At 38.5% G+C, this 21,075-nt stretch overlaps 2 protein-coding genes across 4 annotated transcripts in view; one reads left to right on the top strand and one right to left on the bottom strand.

Annotated features, from left to right (window-relative positions):
* The window catches only part of CTNNA3 (catenin alpha 3), a 1,889,266-nt gene that overhangs the window by 569,577 nt on the left and 1,298,614 nt on the right, over positions 1-21,075 (top strand). The window lies entirely within an intron of this gene.
* LRRTM3 (leucine rich repeat transmembrane neuronal 3) overlaps positions 9,996-21,075 on the bottom strand; it is a 235,048-nt gene continuing 223,968 nt past the window's right edge. Inside the window, exon 3 of the mRNA XM_020998220.2 lies at positions 9,996-11,112. Within this exon, the coding sequence (XP_020853879.1) occupies positions 10,903-11,112 (210 nt within the window). The 3' untranslated portion in view covers positions 9,996-10,902. The remainder of the gene's footprint in view (positions 11,113-21,075) is intronic.

Below are 21,075 nucleotides of genomic sequence, written 5' to 3'. Positions count from 1 at the left end.
TCTATGTCTTGTCATAGTGTGTGGTCCTTACTTGTGCCCTGCCCTTTCCTGAGGTCTTCCTTAGAGGATTTACCAAAATGCCCTGAAATTTCCTGCTTGCTAATAATTATATTTTAGCTATAATTGAATAGTATGCTCAACACAGGGCCAGGTATCTAGTAGGCGCTTAATAAATATTTGTTGATTGACTTGGGAATGAAAACGTATCATGAGCACTTGGTAGACTGCATATTTCATTTGTTTCTCCAGAGCCTTTTGCTCTTAACACTTTTCTATGAGAAATGTACACATTTCAGAAAAAAAAATAGACAAATGTCCCTAGAATTACAATATTTAACATTGCTTATTTAGAATCTCTGGAATACAACCCAGCCTTATGCAAAATGGAAAGAGTATTGGTTATGATTATGGGGGTGGAAAACGTGCAATTGAATCTCAGCTCTGCTATTCCAACTTGCATGTTGGACAAGTCACTTGCCTGAAGTTTCCCAGTAATATAGTCACATGGAATCAGTTTCTTCTTCTGTGAAATGAGGGAAATTGAACTTAGAGGCTCTCTAAGCTCCTTTTTGGCTCTATATTCTATGATCCTGTAAGATATTCAGATACAGGGTGACATTTTTATTGGAGTTTTTATATTGGGGAATAGGAAGGCCATTGACATATTACATTTGCACTTGATTAACAATAGGTCACATTCTTAAGATTACGCCTTAAGTAATCGTGAAAAGCCCGGTGAGCTTTTCAACAAAGTGCTAAATGCATAGCTGTGTGACTGAATCCTGGACCAAGTTGATGTGTTAATAATGGGTTAATTTCCCTGCTGACAGGAAATGGATCAATTGCAAAGAAAGAAACCTATTCAGAAGGGCAAATTATATTGAAAGAGAAAAGCCAAAGACCCACACAGATTGGCAAGAGCCCGCATGGTCTTTAATGTGCATCTTTCCACTACGGAGCTCTAATGAACTCAGAGAACAGCAGCCTCATTGGCATAAGAAAGTACGAATGGTAGCAGCCATTGGCTAAAGGATGCCAGACAGTAGAGTACCTTATCATAGGTCCATCTGTCCAGAATGATTGCCGTTAGTCTTACTTGGCCTTCTATTTGGACCTTTCTTCTTGCACTTTCCCAGATGCTCTGTTTCTTGATTCCCTGCTTTTTCATTTTATTTGTGCCAAGGCACATTCCCTTTCCATCTTTACATCTTAGAATTCCTCATTTCCTTCAAGTTTCAGGTCAAGGGCCACCTTCTACATGAAGCCTTTGTTGAGACACCCAGATGTTAGTACTCTTTCCATCCACAAATTGCTTTGTATATCCATTGTGTTAACTTGTATATAAACATATTATTGACCCCAAAAGAATGTAAGCTCTTTGAGGACAGAGATAGTTTTACATTCGTCTCTGTATCTCTTGTGGCTATCCCAGTGTCTTGAATGTATAGTAAGTGCTCAATAAATATTTATTGACTGAGAAATATTCTATACTTGAGTTATAAAAGGCTTCACAATCTCTATTAGTTGACTCTGAGACCAAATCCTGGACAAAATTGAACAGGACTATTAAGAGGCAGGACTGTATTATATCTAGAAAGGCATATCTAAACTTTGGGCCAATATAAACATAATAATAAAAAATGTAAAACTCAATTATCTAGATTCTGATTATCCAGTTTTTGACTTAAGCATGTCCTGGTGTCTCTTAAATACCCAAAGATGTTTCATTTTTCTCTAGTATCTCTACCAAGAGGGGTCACTTCTGGTGAGTAGCTGGAAGAGTGGGTAGATAGTGAAACCAATAAATAAAAGTAGCTTTATTCTGCGTCCCTTCTAATCCTCAGTTCCTTCTATAAAATGAAGGCATTAGTGTCCTCTATCTCTTGAAGGTTTGTTCTGCCCTTTCGTCCTGAATTAGTCATTAGTACGTTCCTTCAATAGCACTTCAATAATTCACAAGATCATAGGTTCATAGATTTAGAGTTATAAGGGACCTTAGAGGTCATTGGGTCCAAGTCCCTCATTTTAAAGGTGAGGGAGATGAGGCCCAAAGAGGTTAAATAACTTGCATGGGGTAATGCAATTAGTATGTGAAGCAAATTGGAACTCCCAGTCTTCCTGAGTCCAAGTATAGTACTCAATTCACTCTACTACCAATACCTCTTAGTTAATTTATTAATCGCGTACTGTGTCTAAGCCTCTGTGTTTGGTACTGGGGATTTAAAGACAAAAACAGAATTTTAGTTGCCTTCCTTCAGGGCACTTACATTCTTATTTTTCTACCTATCCTGTCTCTGTGAATTTTATTTATGAATGTTTCAGAATTGGCTTGTAAATTATGAAGTATTTGATGACTCAAGAAAAGTGTGAAGCAAATATGACTTTCTGAGGAAATATTGGCTATTGGGGATTAACTGTAATAAAAATGACTTCATGTGTATCATGTATTTATTTACACCACAGGACTGAAGAATCCAAGCAATGACCCCTGACCTTTATAAGCATAGTGGAAGGACAGATTTCCATTTAATAAGTGAAGAGGGGAGCAGAACATTCTTTAGTGATTTTTCAATGTTGTCTAGTACCTACACGATCCAATTTAAGGAACTTCAATATCTGGAGAGCCACATTTATGAAAGAGATTAAACAAGAAGTGATTATTTCCCTTAGGGAAAGTGTTACTAAAGGGATTGTTTAAAAAAGCAGATTCCCTCTGTTTCTTTGCCAACCCTAGACTTGCCTATAGCTTTTAATAAACACTTTTTTTCATGCAAAGTGATAGCCACCTATCCATCAAAAGGGCAGAGAAGAAATCAGATCCCTCTGGATCTTCATCTATTGAGCTCGTATATTCTTCAAAGGCCAGTCTTCAAGTCAAATGCCTTATTCTCAATTTTAAAAAAATGAAACATCATCTTCCTTTCCTGAAAGTACCAGAGGATCATTTTAAACATGAAAAATGAAATAAAATTTAGATCTATTTTTAAACTCTAAAATAATTTTATTTTGAAATGAAACTTCCTTAGACAACTGCACAATGTTCTGACCTCAAACTTGTCGGTCTATGAGATGTTTATATCAACGGAAAATTGGATTCATCACAGAATGCTAAAACTGGAAGAAACTTTGGAGAATGTTAGTCATCAATTTCTTTCCCAGGATTAAACACATGTGAAAATAGAGACCCTGAATTGGTACCTGACCCATTCAAGGAGATGCATCTGGCTGGTGGGGAAGTTGAGATTAGGACTTAGTCCTCATGCTAAATTTCATGGCTATTGTTGTTTTGTCAAAAAAAAAAAAAAGAAATTTACTACTTGTGAAATAACTTCTCAAATAACTATGCATGATTTTACATTTTGCATCCTTCCTGTAGAATTTAAGCTTCTTGTGGGCAGGGACATTTAATTTTTTTTTCTTTTTATTCCTAGCATCTAGGACAGTGCCAGGCACATAGCAGGTGCTTACTAAATGCTTGTTGGATTAGACTGAACTTTTTGTATGTCATATTTGTTGACCCTACTCAGGTTGTATTTGATAGTAAAGTCTTTAGACCAGTGGTTGGGTCTTTCTCCTTTGGACTCCTTGTTGCTGAGCTCTTTAACTTTGCCTATGAACTATTGGAAATGTATACTGATAGAAAGAATTAGAAACACCTATGGATCTATGTGCATCTGAGAAGGAATTCAAACAATAAAAGGTAGTCAACCTTTGGGAACTCTTTGGGAATTAGACCCCTTGCACCAGTAACAATGTGGAGGGGCAGAGAGTGAGTCCAACATTCCTCTCCCTTTACCACACCCTTCCCCCCTCTGCCATTGACTTAGTCATCAGAGAGTCTGAGCCTAAAATAAGCAGGGCATGCAGCTGGGAGTTAAGAGAAGAAAACAGATTCATTAAGGAAAGGCTTTTTCAATGAGCGTGACTTCTTTGGGGCAGAGAGAAATAGCTATTGACTTTATAAAGAACTTTATAAAGATTAACTTGGATCCCAGTAGATAGCTATACTTCAAGGAAACTTCAAAAAACTCCACAAAAGGAGAGAAAGACTTCCAATCATTTGGAGTCACATGAGCTTTCCAATCTTGAGGCCACTTCCTCCTGAACTCTGTGTACTAATGGGATAATGTGCTCCCAGGTTGGGGCAATATTTTTTACCAGCTATTCTCATCATCTTAGTATCTGGCCTTCTCAATAAACACTTATTTCTAAAAGATAGTTTAACTTTGACTCACACACTGATAAAAAAGGAGAGTACCCTGGTGAAGGCTCATAGGAAATGGTAGTAGAGTATCCCAGGGCCTTGGGCTCAGTATTTAGAGTCTTGGTGGTAAAAATCATCAACTGTCCTCAGGGAATCTAACCAGCCAATATTAGTGGGAGTTGAGGAAGCAGCTCAGAGGGCTGTTAAAATTGGACATGATTCAGTGAGTGTTTTCTCATCCTAGCTAAGACTTTCTTAGGTCCAGCCTTTCTGAGTGTGGATTGCACCTTTCCCTCCCTTTACCCATCTATGTGCTGAACCTTTTCTTTATATACTTCTCTGCATTCAAAGTCTATTTTAGCACAGGCAATCACCCAACCCTTATTTTAAAAGCTTGAAAAGGCAGCTTGGTATGATGTATAAGGGTATTTGGCTTGGGGGTCAGAGTATAGCAAATGTTTCAGGTTCGAAGGGCCCTTACAGGTCATCTAGTCCAACCCAAGCCAAAGAAGTAATCAATATTACAGCATTTCCAGCTAGGGGTCATTGAACTCTGCTGGAGGCTCTCCAATAAGAGACAGCTCCCTACCTCTTTAAGAAGCCCAACCCACTGTTTTGATAGCTCTTCACAACAAGGTACAGTTAAATATCCCTGGCTGCTGCTTCTTCTTCTTCTTCTTCTTCTTCTTCTTCTTCTTCTATCGGGGTTAAGTGACTTGCCCAAGGTCACACAGCTAGTACATGTCAAGTGTTTGGTCTGAGGCTGGATTTGAACTCAGGTCCTCCTTACTTCAGGGCCAGTGCTCTATCTACTGCACCACCTAGCTGCCCCCCCCTTCCTTCTTTTGCCTATTCCTGGTGGCTAAGTTTAGTGACTGTTTTTTGATTGTTAACACAATTTTGTGCCTTAGGCATGAATTTTAACACCTCTTATTTCTTTATTGTTATTTCCGATCTATACTGTGTGAGATGATGTCATCTTTCATTGTGAATAGTGGAGAGACCAAATATCATCCCAGCCCTTTTTTGGGTCATGAGATTATATTCTGAGGCCAGTAGTAAAGTCCCTAATGGAAATATGCTTGACCATTACAGTACTTTTAAACAGGACTTTGAGACACCCTGTGTATGTACGGCCAAGTATACATCAAAGACCTAACATTCTGTTTATGTGAGATATCTCTCCACTGGTCATAGGCAGTTGCATGAGACTATGAGAATTTAAGTGGCCTGTTCACTGTCTCATGGCTAGCAAGTGTGGAGATGGAATTCAAAACCATATCTTTCTCAACTCCAAGGCTAGGACTATCCTTTATGCAATAGTGTAGCTAAGACTCATTCAAAATCTTTATAACTCTGGGATGTCTCAGGCCATCCTCAGAAATGATCAACAACCCTGGCTTTAATAAGATACCTGAACTTTACTTAATTTGAGCCTCAGTGTTCAATTTGATGTCTACCTTGTTTTGTGAAATGAAATGAAACAAAGCATTATATGGCATTTTAAGAAGAGGGTTTTAGGATAGGTTTTTCTTGTACCAATTGGAGACAAGTGGAATTATGTCATGGTGAGCTATTCTGTAACCCAGGTATCTGGTGCATGGCTTCCCAGCTTGTTCTGACCTTCCTATGTGGTCCAGCTGTAGGCATATCTAACATAGTGATGGTTCCCTTTACAGTCATCCATAAAAGCCAGAACTTCTCTCCCTGTGAGTTCCTAATTTCATAGGGGCACCAGGGGGCCTACATAAGCCTGTAACTTTGGAACACCTGTTTTTCCTGTCTATAGGTGAGCTGGTGAGCTGGTGCGCTAAGTTTGCAGCTGGTGACCTCTTTTGGTATCTCTACTAACATCGTCCTCCAGTGTCTCATTGCAGTACGCAGGTGATTCTGCCAATGGAGTATAAACTCTGGCTGGGGCTACCAAGCTGGAGAAGCTTTGAGTGCAAGTCTGGTGACAGACTGAGAATTGTACCAAGACCTGTATAATTGCAGGGGCAGCTGGGTAGGGCAGTAGATAAGAGCGTACACCTGGGAATCAGGAAGACCTGAGTTCAAATCCTGCCTCAGACACTAACTAGCTGGGTTATCCTGGGCAAGTTACTTAACCTTTCCCAGCCTCAGCTTCTTCATCTGTAAAATAGGGGTGATAATGGAGGGGCAGCACTTTCCTCCCAGAGTTGTTGTAAGGATAAAATGAAATAATATTTTTAAAGTGTTTTTCAAATCTCAAACCTTTTCAAGCGTCAAACTACAACTTATTGTTATTAGTAATAGTTAAATTCAGAAAGGTTTATTATCCAAAGGGTGGTTACCAAGAGGACGATTTTTTTTAAAGCACAGCAAACCACAAGAACATTTATTAAGGGTGAAGGAGGGGTGGTATTAATCTCCCTATGTATAAAGAATGATCGCACTGAAAACATACGTCTTTGATATCTCCTGAATGATGAGATTTGATTAAGAACACCACATAATCTCTAAGTGTAGAGAGTCAGGCTGTATTTAATACAAGCATCGTAAAAATTTACTTTTGGGATCCTTGTCCCAATTGCCAAAGTTCTCTCCCCATGTAGTCCGCCATTCATAGCAATGGCCACACAACCCAGGATGAGTCACTCCTTTCAAAGGCCAGTGTTACTTTAGAGTAAAAGAGTAGGAGTTTCTGTTTTTAAGACCATAAAAGGCAACTCCAAGCATGTAAGTAGACGATACATTGGATAGAGAGCGTTGGACTTGGAAGTTAGGCTGACCTGAATTTGAATCCTTCCTCAGATACATACAAGCTGTGTGACCCTGAGCAAATCACTTAACCTTTCTCAGTCTCAGTTTCCACATCTGTAAAATGAGGATGATAACAGCCTCTACATTATAGGGTTGTTGTGAAGATTAAATGCTTTGACAAACTTAAAGCCCTGTATAAATGCTAGCTATTATCAGTTGTTGTTATTTTTCTTGTCATTACTATTATTATGTTATTGAAGGCATCATGATATGCTGGGGGAATAAAAGACTTAGGATCAAAATGTATATGCATTATCAGATGAGATAATGTATATTAAGTGCTTCATAAAACTTAATGCCCTATATAAATCTGAACTACCAGTGTATGACTCTCAAGAAGTATATGGCCACATATTAATGTTGCCATTATCAGTTCCATTTTTAAAATGACAGGAACACACACTTTGGGATCAGGAGACATGGGTTTAAATCCTGCCTCTGCCGTTTACCCCCTCTCTGTGACTTTGGTAAAGAGACAATCTCTCTGGGACTCAGTTTCCTCATTTGAAAAACGTGGTTGGATTAGGACTCAGGGGTGGGGAACCTGCGGCCTCGAGGGCACATGTGGCCCTCCAGGTCTTCAGGTGTGGCCCTTCAAATGGGTGATCCTTGAATAGTTCTTCCATCTTCATATTCAATTGTCAAATTGATATATTAGTTTCTTTTAAAAATTCTTATTGGCTTAATTTTAAAATTTGAGAAATCCTCTGATATCATTATCAGATAATGTCCTTTCCTTAACACTTGAACCTTGGAGTGTGTGAGCCATAATTCCAAAGATGTAGATTACTTCATATTTTTATGGAAGCAAATTTGAATGCTTAAAAAGAGAATGCTGTTTTGGGGGCAATGAAGGACAGAGACAGGTTTTGTGATTCTCCTAAAGAATTAAATTTTCTCCAGATAGATTTTTTAAATGATGGAAGTCTTCTGCAAATGTACAAAAGCCCCTCATCTATTTGCCTTAATTTCCGTTCGTTGGGGTCAAATCCCAGAGGGAAAGTTGCTCAGAAAGAAATCCCATTTGATTGACCAAATGTCCACTTTGTTTAAAAAAAAAACCACTTAAAAATACCTCTGATTAGTGGAAAAAATATATAGGTTCTTCTCTCCATGTTCCCTCTGCATGAGAAAGACCCCAGTTTGGAGAGGAAGAAAATTCTGATGACAACCCAGCCATGGATCAAAGAAATTAGGAAAGGGGAGGGGATATATGAAGATTAAAATTTTGGCTTTAAAATGTCATATAAAAATTCTGAATACCAAACAATTTATGCAAACTATGCTTTGAAGATTGGGAATGCTAAATAAATGATACAACACATTCCATATCGACATTTTCTTCCACTTGAAATCATGAATTTTCATCTCTTTGTTCGATATCCTGCATCATTTTTCAGCCTTGCAGTCTTTTTACAAACATTTACCCTATGATTTTCTAGTTCATTTTCCTTGAAGCCATTCTGAAGCTCTGGTGTGATAAACAAGTGGAAAGCATGAGGTTTTTTGAATATGTAATTTTCTGTTTGGAAGAATACAAAATTTTAAAAGTTTTGGATATAGTTCTCACCTAATTTGTAGAAATACTAAGTGTTTCCCATTGTTTTTTCCTCCCAGCTAGATTGCCTGATTTTTAGTTTCCATTTCATGAATATAAAATAACCTTACTTAAAAATAATTTTTCCTCCTAGTGCAGAATTAATAGAAACTTACAATATTAGAAAAATGGAAGGTGCAGTAATTGCTACCATGTGTCTTTAAGATGTCAATATTAAGCAATAATGTGGGAAGCAAACAACAGAAATGAGTCAGTTTCAATGTCCTGAGTGTCCAATTCCTTCAATGTTTAAAAGCCAGTTTTTTCCCAACCTGATCTGCATTAACTTTCAAATTCAGTTGTACACCCACTCTGCATCCTGTCTCACAGTTGTAGGTAAAATTGTTTTCAGTTATTTTTGCAGATAAATTAGAGGTGACCTCTTGCTAAAAACATTAACTCAAACTGTTTAGAAAATGACATGCATGGTTAAACTCAAATTTTAGCAAAAAAAGTATTTTCCCATTGTACAGATATGTTAAAATCAGCATTGGACGGCTAGATCTCTTCTCCAGAAAGAGAATCATGCAAAAAACACAACTTCCCTTACCACCTCTCCCCCTACAAAAAAAGAAAGGTAGAAAGAAGAAAAGGAAGAAAGGAAGGAAGGCAGAGACAAGAAAGAAAGAAGAAAAGAAGGAAGGAGGGAAAGAAAGAAAGGAAGGAAGGAAGGAAGAAAGAAAGAAAGAAAGAAAGAAAGAAAGAAAGAAAGAAAGAAAGAAAGAAAGAAAGAAAGAAAGAAAGAAAGAAAGAAGAAAGAGAAAGATGATGTTTTTCCTTTAAGCTTCCCCAAATGTAATCTGATCATTTCAAAATCAGAGACCTTTGCAGTGACTAGCTATTTGCTTGTGGTTGGTTTTTTGTTTTTGTTTTTGTTTTTTTAAAGGTAAAACTCCTTTGAAGAGGCAACAAGGAATAGGGGATAGAGAGAAGCAGGAAGACTTAGGCTCAAGTTGTTTCTTGGAAATATACTAACTTTGTCATTATCCCTTCCTGGTCACTCCCTAGGCAACTCAGAGTTACAGAAGAGTTGCTGATCTACATCAGTAGGTGGATTTCCACACTGGGCTTTACAAATACTGCTGAAATTATAACTCCCCCTGTAAAACAAACAAACAAACAAATGAAAAACAAACAAAAAACCCAAATCTCTTTGGATTACTTAGAAAACAAATATCAACTATGATCACTTACTATCTTCCCATATGCGCCAGAGAAATACAATAATTCCTAGCATTCATAGAATACTTTAAAGTTTGCGCAGCACTTTCTATATGTTAACTTATTTGGCATACTATATATTAATAAATTATACTATTAGCAAATGTTTCCCTCATGTTTTCAGCTTTTAAAATATGTGAATGTGTCTACTGGTCCCATTAAAGCCTTTGCTCTACTGATGCCCTGCCAATATATTGGCTGACCTTCAACACCGACACTATATTACTCAAAAGAATAAAATAATGAGTCATTCATTCAGAAATGTGTTGTTAAAATATCCCTCTTTATCGTTAACATTTTGCTGCTTAGAAACTAGGCTGTGATTCAAGGCAACAGGAAGTCTGAGAAGAACCATTTAAAAAAAAACACTCCTGATTTTCATTTGTAAAAAAAAAAAATTTCTCCATCACTGGAAGAACCTCTCACAAATCTGAGCAATTAAACTTTTTTCCCCTTTTTGGTTAATGTATTATTTCTGGAGCGAGCAGATAAAATTCTACACAGTAAGCCTGGTAAAATTAATGTGGGATCTGTCTGCCCATCACTGATTCCCAGAGTCGAGTTTTCTGGGCCCCAAAGCAGTAACAAACCCAGTCCATACAAAATGGAATAACTCAGAAGAACACAGGAAAGACTCATTGTTAATTTAAAATTGTAGAAACAGAAATTTGTAAAGCAAAATGTAATTAAATCATGGTACTGTACATACCAATTGCTCTTAATAATTGAAACTTTACAATATGAAAAATACATTAGCTCTGTACAGTTTTTTCTTTTTTTCTTTCTTCTTTTTTTTTTTTTAACAGGTAGGTAGGATGAATTCTGAAAAAAGATTCTTTTGTTTTTCCCCAGGTCATACTCTTTTTAAGTCAAAAAAATACTGCACAACTTAGCTAATTACAAAGTGTCAACTTGAAGCAATTCTTGTCTTATCAATTTCGGGTCTCCATCTCGGTTCTCTTTTTTTTGTTTCTGTTTTGCTTATTGGAACAGGGGGTTTTGGAATCCATAATAAACAACCAAATCTTCCTCCTTTTTTGTCCTTCGGGTAACAACATAGAGTTCGGTGGCGTCCGTCTGCTCCCAAAGAGCTTAATTAAGCCAGCTGTGGAGTATGTTCACTGATTCGGGCAGCTGTGGTGATTGTGCTCAGATCCAGGTCAGTCTCTAGGTGGGTTTCCATCGTTTCTTCCTGTGCATTCGTTTCAAAGGGCTTATGAGAGAGAAGCTCATGATGCACCCCACAGTAACTGATTGTGGGCTGGTCATATGCGAGAAAGGTTGACACATTCATTGATAAAGGTATCTGGGGAAAAATGAATAAATATGAAGAATAGTCAGTTATGGAAAGAACGATAACTTCAGGACCTGAGGATGGTAGCCATGGGAACCCTAGCTAGAATGAGAACTACTCTGGACATATACTGCTCAAGGCTTCCCCCATGGAGTGTCAGTAGAGTGCCAAATGCTGGGTGAGAATAAGCCTCATCTTCTCAGGCCTGATGAGCTAGTGATCAGATTTCTAGAGTGTGGGAAGAAAAAGCCCAGAGGCTGAATTTCCAGCCCCTGGGAAAATAGAAAACAGCAGCCCAGTTTACCAAATGGTACAGAAAATAATAAGCACATGGCTGGGAGAATGAGAGGAAATGCTTTCTGTGTTTGGAAGGAAAATGGATATTCAGATCTGAAAATAAGAATTAGTTGGGATTGAGTTATGTTATGGAGATCAGCAGGTGTCCACGGAAGGACAATGGCTGCTCTGGCTTTCTCTAACCTCTATCTCGATTACTCCAGGGGCTTTGTGATGTAGCTATTTGTATTTCTTCAGCATTCAGGCTATCCCCTCCAATGCTAAGAATTAGGACTCATCTATGTCTAAACAATCTTTTTTTTTTTAACTTTTGTTCATGTTTTTGTGTTCTGTTTTGTTCGTGTAAATCCTTCACAGGGGATTCACCCACGGTGCTGGGAGTCTTTCTGTCATTCTCTTGACACCAACCATATGCATGCCAATGGAGCATGGGAGACATTCATCCAATGCCCAAAGGATAGTCCCTGAAATCATATTTATTTTAATTGGACTTTGAGTGCTCATTTGTCTTGTTAATAAAAATAAAGTTCAGAGACAACTGAAGGTATGAATTGGAGAGATAGGGGAGGGGTATGTCTAAAATACTAGACTCTAGGGGATCCTCCTCCTCTTATAAGGAGGGTATCAGTTATTTGTAGAAAGTTCTTATAATAAGGATAATAAGAGATATTTGTGTGTGTGTGTGTATGTGTGTGTGGTGTCAAGCTCTTATTGACTCACATATCATTTATAGCATAGAGAAATGTCTAAGGATATTGTGAAGAGAAAGGAAGAATTGTTACGAGAAAAGAAAAAGCATGTATTAAGAAGTAAAACCAGCCTGTGTAAGGAAGCCAGATCCCATGATTCTTTGCAGGAAACTTGATCTAATGAGTCATGGTGGGTCCATGATCCATAGGCACAGCTAGGGCAGGGCAATTGTTGCAATGCCCAAGGGCACTGAAATTTAGAGTGTTGACAGTGCTTCACTAGTATAGAAACATTGGTGTTTAGTTCCTGGTTAGCAAGAATGATAGATTAAAATTGGAACCCATGTGAACTTTCTTCCTACTCCCCCTAAACTACAGCTGGGGCAGTGGCCCCTTGGTATCCTTTCACTTTTGATTTCAGGAAGCCTTTCATTTTTTTTTGGTCCGGTATATCAAAATTGCTATTTCCAGGTCTACCATAACCCCAACCCTTCATCCTCCATCTCCAACATTCGATTGAATAGCATAGGTATCATATTGAGTTGCAGGAGAGGCTTGACTTTACCTTTGTATATCTGGCACCTCGCACAATGTGTAGCACACAGTATTTGCCTAGTAACTATGCTTGGCTGATTTTACTTCTCTATATGGGAACTTGCTTGGATGGAGGCTAATCATTCATTGCTGGTGATTTGGGTACCAAGAAGATCCAGACTCCTTGAAACCACCCAGATCCTTTATCTTTTCCGGCTGAGATAGTAGAATCTGCCCCTTTCTATAGATCATTAACCGAGTTTCCCTACTAATTCCTTACCTTAGCTGACTTGCCCTCCCTTTTCTCATCCCTTCACCTTTCCTATCAGCTCCCATCCTCAGGATTTATTCTCTGTTAAATAGAAACTTAGTTGTGAGGAATGATTTCTTTGTTTCCTTTCTCCAAAATTATTTCCTGCTTCTTAGATGATTCTAAAGGTGTGACACATTGATTATAACTGTAAATTTCAGCTGTCGCTGAAAGATAATCTAATATGTCAAGTGAAGCTGTCATGAACATCTAGTCTTGAATTTAGCCAATTTTTGTTTATTTTAGACATGAAAATAGCCGAGACATGAATTGGTGACACCATGATTTTTTTTAACAGTCAAACCTATTGAAATATGATCAAGAAAATTCTCTAGTAAACTCTATTCTTGCTAAGCTATTTCTTGTATATTGATTTAAAACATGGAAATTTTCATTGTCGTGAATATAGACTAGGGTAGATGGATGGGGGGGGTTGGTAGAGTATACATCATTGAACAATTGAATTGCTGGAAATGGAGAAAGTTAGATATGGTGATGGCCAGAAACTAGACTTGTTATTGATGCTCCGGAGCCTCCCAATTATCGTAAGGAAAACAGATCTCTAAAGTGACTTCTAGGTCATGTATTTTTGCACTACTTTTGAAACATAACTTGTTTGTTTTCAGACATTCTACTTTATTGATGCTGAGCATTTCCTGATTTAATGTAAATAAGCATTATGGGAGACTATACATTAATCACCTTTTGAAATTTCTGCTGTGCAGGAAAATGAAGGACAGTAGAAAATGTGGCTATCTATTTTAATATATGCTTTTGTAAAATGTCAAGAGCATGGATTAAGAGTTGGGAGGGACCTTAGTGATCATTTAATCCGTTGCTCTAATTTTATAGATAAACTAAGGCCTGGAGAAGGGAAAGTTTCTTTTTCAATGACTTATGGCTAGTAGATTAAGAGCCCACATCCTTTGACTAAAAACCCACTATGCCTGACAGTGTAGAAGTATGAGGCTCTTTTTAGATACTGAGTTGGTACAAGCCTAATTCATTCCATATCACCCCCAAAACTGTAAATATAATAATAATAATACTAAAGTAACATTTCTGTGGCACTTTTAAGGTTTGCAAGGCACTTTCCATATATTATTTATAATATATGATGTTAATTACATACTAATATGATTACATATTGATAATATTTATCTTACCTTTGTATTTGTATCATTGGCACTTAGGAAAGTGCTTTGTACATAGTAAATGCTTCATAAATGCATTTTTATTTTATTTGTTTCACTATTTCAATTAATCTTTTCAGTAACCCTGTGAAGAAGGTGTTATTGCCATCCCCATTTTAGTGATAAAGAAATTGAAGCCAGCAACTCAGAGTATTTCTCCTAAATACTGAGACAGTACAGTGAGGTGGGAAGGACACTAGTTCTGGAATTAGGCAGCTGAGGCTCGGGTGTGATTTTGATGATTACTAGCTATGCGACTGTGGTCAAGTCATTTAGCTTGAGACTTAATTTCCTGCTCTTTAACATGGGATTCTAATATTGTTCTTAGAGCCTCATAAATGTGAGCTGTTATGGGGGTATATGTCACCATTTTAATTTTTCATCACTTGAATGAAAATGTGGTCCTTCTGTACAAACACATCATGGAATTTGTCTGAAATCTGGCTTTTTTATCTTGTATTCTTTTTTTCATCCTCTGCACCAAAAAAACAACCATATGTCATGCCCTTTCTATATGGAGGGAACTATTACTGCACCATTACTTGGGGCTTTGGCCATTCCCCAGAAGCGAGGGGAATGTTTAGGGAGGAGCACCTGTCCATTCCAGTCACAAAAACAGAAACCATTTAGTGTGTTAAGTGATCAGTTTCTGTTGTGACCCAATCTACCCCTCATCCATTACTTAGGGGGAAATTATCATGAATGGCAAAAGTTCTTGAGTGTGGGAGAATAAAATTTATGCTATTCTAATGGTACTGGTTTTCCAGAATAATAGCATTCACTGACATATATCTAATACTTTTTTATTTCAGATAAATGATTGAAACTAACAGGATAAATTCTAGCACATATACACAGAAGAGCAGAGAGAAAAAGAGCCTGAGAGTCTGAACCTGGAAATTCCTTCTACTTTTATAGATCTGCTAGAACTTACAGGCTTAGAGAGTTGTCTAGGGTCACTGAGAGGTTGAATGACCAACCCAGAGTCATGCAGCTGGGAGGCTAAGCAGCTATGTGCTGTAGTAGGTAAAGTGGTAGATTCAGGGTCAGGAAGACCTTGTTCGAATAGAGCTTCACCCACTTAAGAGCTGTGTGACTCTGAGCTTGACTTTTCTCAGCTTTAGTGCCCTCAGCTGTAAAATAGGGATAATAACAGAACCTCCTTTGGAGTGTTGGAATGAGGGTCAAATATGATAATATAAGTAAAGTGCTTTGCAAGCATTAAAGAGCTATCAGTGGCAGTTTCTTATCACTATCACCATCACCATCATCATCATCATCAGTTTTTACCTGACCCTATGATCCTTTCATAGAACTTCTTGGGGGAGCAGTGTCCCAATATGGGAACACTATCTACCAACATAGTTTTCAACCCTTCAAAATCTTAGCATATTAATTCCAACAAGTTGTCTGAGGCATATAGCATGACTTACGTAGAGTCACATAGTAACTTTCAAAGGTTGGAATTTGAATTCAGGTCTTCTTGGTATTCATTTATGAAGCATTTAAGAAGGACAAACCATGGAAAAGGAAATGTGTTAAGTACTAAGGACACACAAAAACATATCTATTCATTCTCTCAAGGAACTAACATTGTAACAGGTGGGATGGGGAGGGAGAAGATACACAGATAAGTAAATAGAACATTTCTATTTTATTGAGTTGTATTCTACTTAAGAAACATTTCTTAAGTCAATGAAATATCATTTCCTGGGGAGAAGGTCACTAACACTTTGGGGTAGAGGAAAGGAGATCAGGGAAGGCCCCATGAAGGAGATGCACTTGAGCTTAGCCTTATAGGAGCTTAGAACTGATAGAAGTGAAGGGTGTGACCCCGATCAACTCCCACCTTTTGGGATAATCTGTGACGAAGTTTGGCTGGGGGAGATGTGTGTTGTATATGCGGAAGAGCAAGGAGATCAGTTCTATATCAACTCTGCCATAATGTTCTCTATGTAGAAGCATCATAACGAATACAGGTGGCAATTGAATGAACATCAAAATGAATAGCCAGAGTTCTGGACCTTCAGGGGTCAGTAAGATGAGTTCAAATCTTGTTCTTGGATACTTACAAGCTGTGTGACCCTGAGCGAGTCACTTAAGTGTTATATGTCTCAATTTCCTAATCTGTAAAATAGAGATGATAACCACACCTACCTCCCAAAGTTATTGTCAGGATCTCATACTGAGCATTTTGCAAGCCTTAAAGAACTGAGTCAACATTAGCTATTATTATTACATGTATATATGTGTACATACAGGCTTAAGTACACACATATCCAAATATACTATGTGGCATGTTGGATAGAGTGCTGGATCTGGAGTCAAGAAGACTGCTCTGAGTTCAAATCCAGCTTTAGACACTAGGTGTGTGACTTTGGGCAAGTCACTTAACCCTGTTTACCTCAGCTTCCTCATCTATAAAATGACCTGGAGAAGGAAATGGCAAACCACTCCAGTATTTTTGTGAAGAAAATCCCAAACAGGATTATGAAGAGTCAGACACATCTTGAAACAACTGAATAACAATACCTAAACATGCACACATACACATGCTATTTATTTCTAGTGCTCTAATAAGAAACAATTCCATAAGTCAGACTTTTTGCCAGAAAGCAACTATTTAAAGTAAATCTAGCCTGCTTTGAGAATCAGATATGACTTTCTAAGGCTAAAACCATACTGTAAAAAATCTGTATTTTTTTTCACTACAGAATTGCAAAACCTCAGTGCAATGTATATTTACTAACTAAGTTTTATTTGCATAAAGAGGCTTTAAAAATAACAGTCATCTAAAATACTCTTGTTGATTTTCTTTTGGTAGCTTGCCTGCTGCGTTCTTTATAAACATAATCCAGGAAAAAGAAACTTTTTAAGGTAATAAATGAATTGTCTGCCATTGTTCTCAGCTCTATTGAAAAAGGTAGTAACTTGGATCCCTTCCTCTCCCCCTTCCATCATCCACTTCCTCTAAATGAATCTAAGCCATTGCTCTGGGCTCAAAGTCATGGGAGATCAAGATTCCCTTAATTTCTGAAGGCAGTTTTCTCTATTGTGTGGCACTATTCACGGGCCTTTATTACATTAGTTTTATCCATTGCCTAAAGAGCTTTTTATCTCAGATTATTTTTGCTCATTAACATATTAAACCAAGGAAAGCAGGTGTTACTTTCATCATAACAGTTTACAGTATGCAGTTTTCTCTAATTTAGCACAAATTGGATACATTAGTACCTTGCTGGAACACATACCTGGGGGGTCTCCCTGTTCTGGGACTGCTTTGCAATGAGATTTCTTGGTCTGTGCCTCAATAAACTTGCTGGGAACTTAAAACTTTCTCCTCAGTTTTGCCTTGTGGGTCACAGCATTCTACTGGCATTCAGCATACATGCAGGAAGCACTATTAAGAGCCCACCATACTCCAGGTGGCATGTCATAGTGTACAGAGAGCAGATCTCAGGGAGAGGCCGACTCACTCTGACACACTTGGCTGTTTGACGCTAGTCAAATCAAGCACCCAGGTGGCTTTGGAAGTCTCGTAAGTTATGGAATGATTGCTGGAGGTGTCCTAGATGGCTGGAAGGAGTCTTAGAGGCCATCTGGTCCAACCCTTTCTTTTTACACATGAGGAAACAGAGGTCAAAGGAGATGATGTGGCTTGCCTTGGATCATGGAGATAATGAACATCAGAGGCAGGCTTTGAACCCAGGTCCTCTGAGAAATGGAGGCTGGTTGGGATAGGGTGGTCCTAAGAAGCTCCTGGGGAAGCAGAGAAGACAATTTTAAGTCATGACACTGTGGAGGGAAGAGGATAGTCTTTGGCCATTCAAATGGTGCTAAGCACAGGGCCTGGCTAATAAATGCTAGTTGATTGGCTATTCCTCAAGCACATTAATAAAATATATTGATTTTTTTAAAAAAACAACTAGTTTTTGTTTGTTCGTTTTTGGAAAGAAACTACCTTGTTGTGACTACATATCCACGTAGTAGAAAGGAGGCAGGGATGGGGCTCAGGAGGAAGCCCAGTGCAAGGACAATTCTTACAGGGTCTGGACTCCATGGACCTGAGTTTGAATCCTGCTTTCACCATTTATTAGCTGAGTTATGTCTGGCAGATCCTCTCTGGGGCTCACTTTCTTCACCTATTAAATGAATGAGTTGTACTGATCTTCCAAGTGCTTTCAGCTCTAAATTTATGGCCTCTAATAGAGGTTTAAATGTGCAGCAAGTTCCTTGGTCTTTCTAAGTTTCAATTTCCACACCTTTGAAATAGGTAGACTATTACTTGTCATTACATCTCACAGGATTATAGCCATGTGAACTTTAAAGCAGTGCAGGATTGTGAACTGTTATTATGAGCACTTTTATAAAAGTAGAATGATTCTATGCAGTGACTTTCCTGATGTCTCGGTTATCAGTAGGGCCTCTAGGCGATAGAATATTGGGCCTGGAGTCAGGAAGACCTGGATTCAAATCTGGTTTCAGGCACTTATTAGCTGTGTGACCCTGGGAAAGTCAATTAACCTTATTTGCCTCAGTTTCCTCCTCTGAGCAACAGCAACATTGATTGATGACCTGTCTCTCTTGAAATTTCTTTGCAGCGTTTTGTGTGTACTTTCCACACACTTACTTTTGTAAATCTTTCTCCCTGGAGAACACAAGCTTCTGGTGGACAGGTAATCTTTGTCTCTATATTCTCAGCACCCGGTGCACTTAGTAGGCACTTAATGAGTATTTGTTTACATAAATGGGCATGATTTACCTCTCCCAGTGCATTAGTTGACTGTGTTTATTTTGTTCTACCAAATGGACCAAGGGGTTATCTGGGCCCACAGTGAAATGTTTAACCCTAAACCCTACATTCATGCTTACTCTAAAGTGGAATGTTTTGAAAAGTCTGGAGAATCCAAGGTATCTTCCAGTGAAGAAAAACATCCCTTGCCCCATTCCATGACATCTCCACCATTAGTTGCTGCTCTTTTGGGTTGTTGGTATTTAGAGAGGATGTTAAAATGTGGCCATGATCAGCTGGAGTTTTGATAGCTGTAAGTATTGGCTTGGATCCAAATACTGTGCATCCAACTTTTCTACATGAAGGGGAAAAACCAGTTCCAGGAGTGCTACACATAAATCCAGAGCCAGAAAATGAGAATGTAGAGGTGGGGGTCTCTATGGCAGGAGTGCCCACGTCTGGTCCAAGGTACAAGACACAGAAATGGGGGCAAGGACAGCAGAGATGAAGGTAGCTGACCTACTCAGTCATTATCTACTTAAATACCAGCTCTGCTACCATGGGATGTGTATTGGCTCTGGAATCAGAGAATCTAAATTCAATCCCACATTGATGCTTTCCACCTGAATGACCTTGGGCAAGTCACCATTTCCTTGTGCCTCATTTTCCATATCCATAAAATTGTGAGGTTGGGCTAATTGGATTAGATGGATATGAAGCTGCCTTCCCATTCTTCAACTATGATCCCAGTCCCTATTATGGCTTCCTGCATTATCTAGAGTTTGGGAATATGTGTCTGGGGTGGGTGGGAAGGGGTTGTAACAGCAAGCTTTTCTATAGCACTTTAAGGTCTACAAAGTGCTTTACAAATATCTCCTTTGATTTTCACAACAACCCTGGGAGGTAGGTGTTATTATTAGCTCTGTTTTGTAGATGAGGAAACAGACAAATGGAAGCTAAGGGACTTGCCCTGAGTTCCCCAGCTATATTCTAAAGGCAGTATTTGAACTCAGATCTTCCTGACTCTATGAGCTGCTCTCATTCCACTAATGTCACCTAGATTCCCATACTTGCCCTCCTGATCTATTCAGTTCTTATTGCATTTATGCTCTATCCTTTGGACCCCATATAGATGCTATTGATACAGACCTATACATATACACTCATTTTTGGCTTTGGGACTGTTAACATTGCTCCTGGAGGTCTCCCCCACCACTATGCCGAGGATTTGGGCATTCGGTACTCTGCCTGTGAGATATTGCCATCTGAGTCCAGTCTCTACCATTGTCCTCTGCAAAATGCTGTATCCATCCATAGGCCAAGAGGCAGCTGATAGTACAATGGATAGAGTGCTGGGCCTGGAGTCAGGAAGACATGAGTTCAAATGTGACTCTAGACACTTACTAGTTGTGTGACCTTGGGCAAATCGATTAACCTCCGCCTCAGTTTCTTCAACTATAAAATGAGGATCATAATACTACCTACTCAGAAAGGTTGTTATGAGTATCAAATGAGTTGCTATTTGTAAAAAGAAAGGCACTTAATGCAGTACCTGGCAGTAGTAGGTGCTTAATAGATGCTTAAGCCCTTGTTCCTTTTTTGTATGGATCGTCAGAACTCGATGCACGAACTATCAGTCTTGCTGGCTGTATGAAAACTGAGGAACCCTCTGTACTGATGAACCCTGTCTCCACGTTCAGCCTTACTTTCCACTCCAATCCCCATTTCCTTTTTTAAAAAAATTGATTTTATTTTAGATTCCAACTTATTTCCCTCCCTTCTTCCCTTCCCCCAGCCACTGAGAAGCCAAGGAAAACAAAATCCATTACAAATATCTATATCGATATCGATATAGATACAGCCATATGAAATAAATTCCTGGAGTAGCTGTGCTTCCCCCACCCCCACCCCAACAACCCCCATAAAAAGAAAAAAGAAAGAAAAAAATATGCTTCAATCTGTTCTCTTTGGAGGTAGATTGCATGTTTTATCACAAGTCTTTTGGAATTTATCATTCAATTGATCAGAGTTCCTAACTCTTTCCATGTTGATTATCTTTATAATATTACCACTCTTTTTTTTCCTAAAAAAGAGGTTTGTCTGACAGAACAGCATATCTAATGGCCCCATACTTGTCCTCAAGTTTCCTAGGCCTTCACACATACACACACACACACACACAGAGAGAGAGAGAGAGAGAGAGAGAGAGAGAGAGAGAGA

Source organism: Phascolarctos cinereus, unplaced genomic scaffold (genome assembly GCF_003287225.1).
Source record: "Phascolarctos cinereus isolate Bilbo 61053 unplaced genomic scaffold, phaCin_HiC Scaffold_3;HRSCAF=262, whole genome shotgun sequence".
NCBI classification, from domain to species: domain Eukaryota; kingdom Metazoa; phylum Chordata; class Mammalia; order Diprotodontia; family Phascolarctidae; genus Phascolarctos; species Phascolarctos cinereus.
The sequence above is the reverse complement of the archived record's forward strand: the minus strand, read 5'-3'. Positions and strand labels throughout refer to the sequence as shown.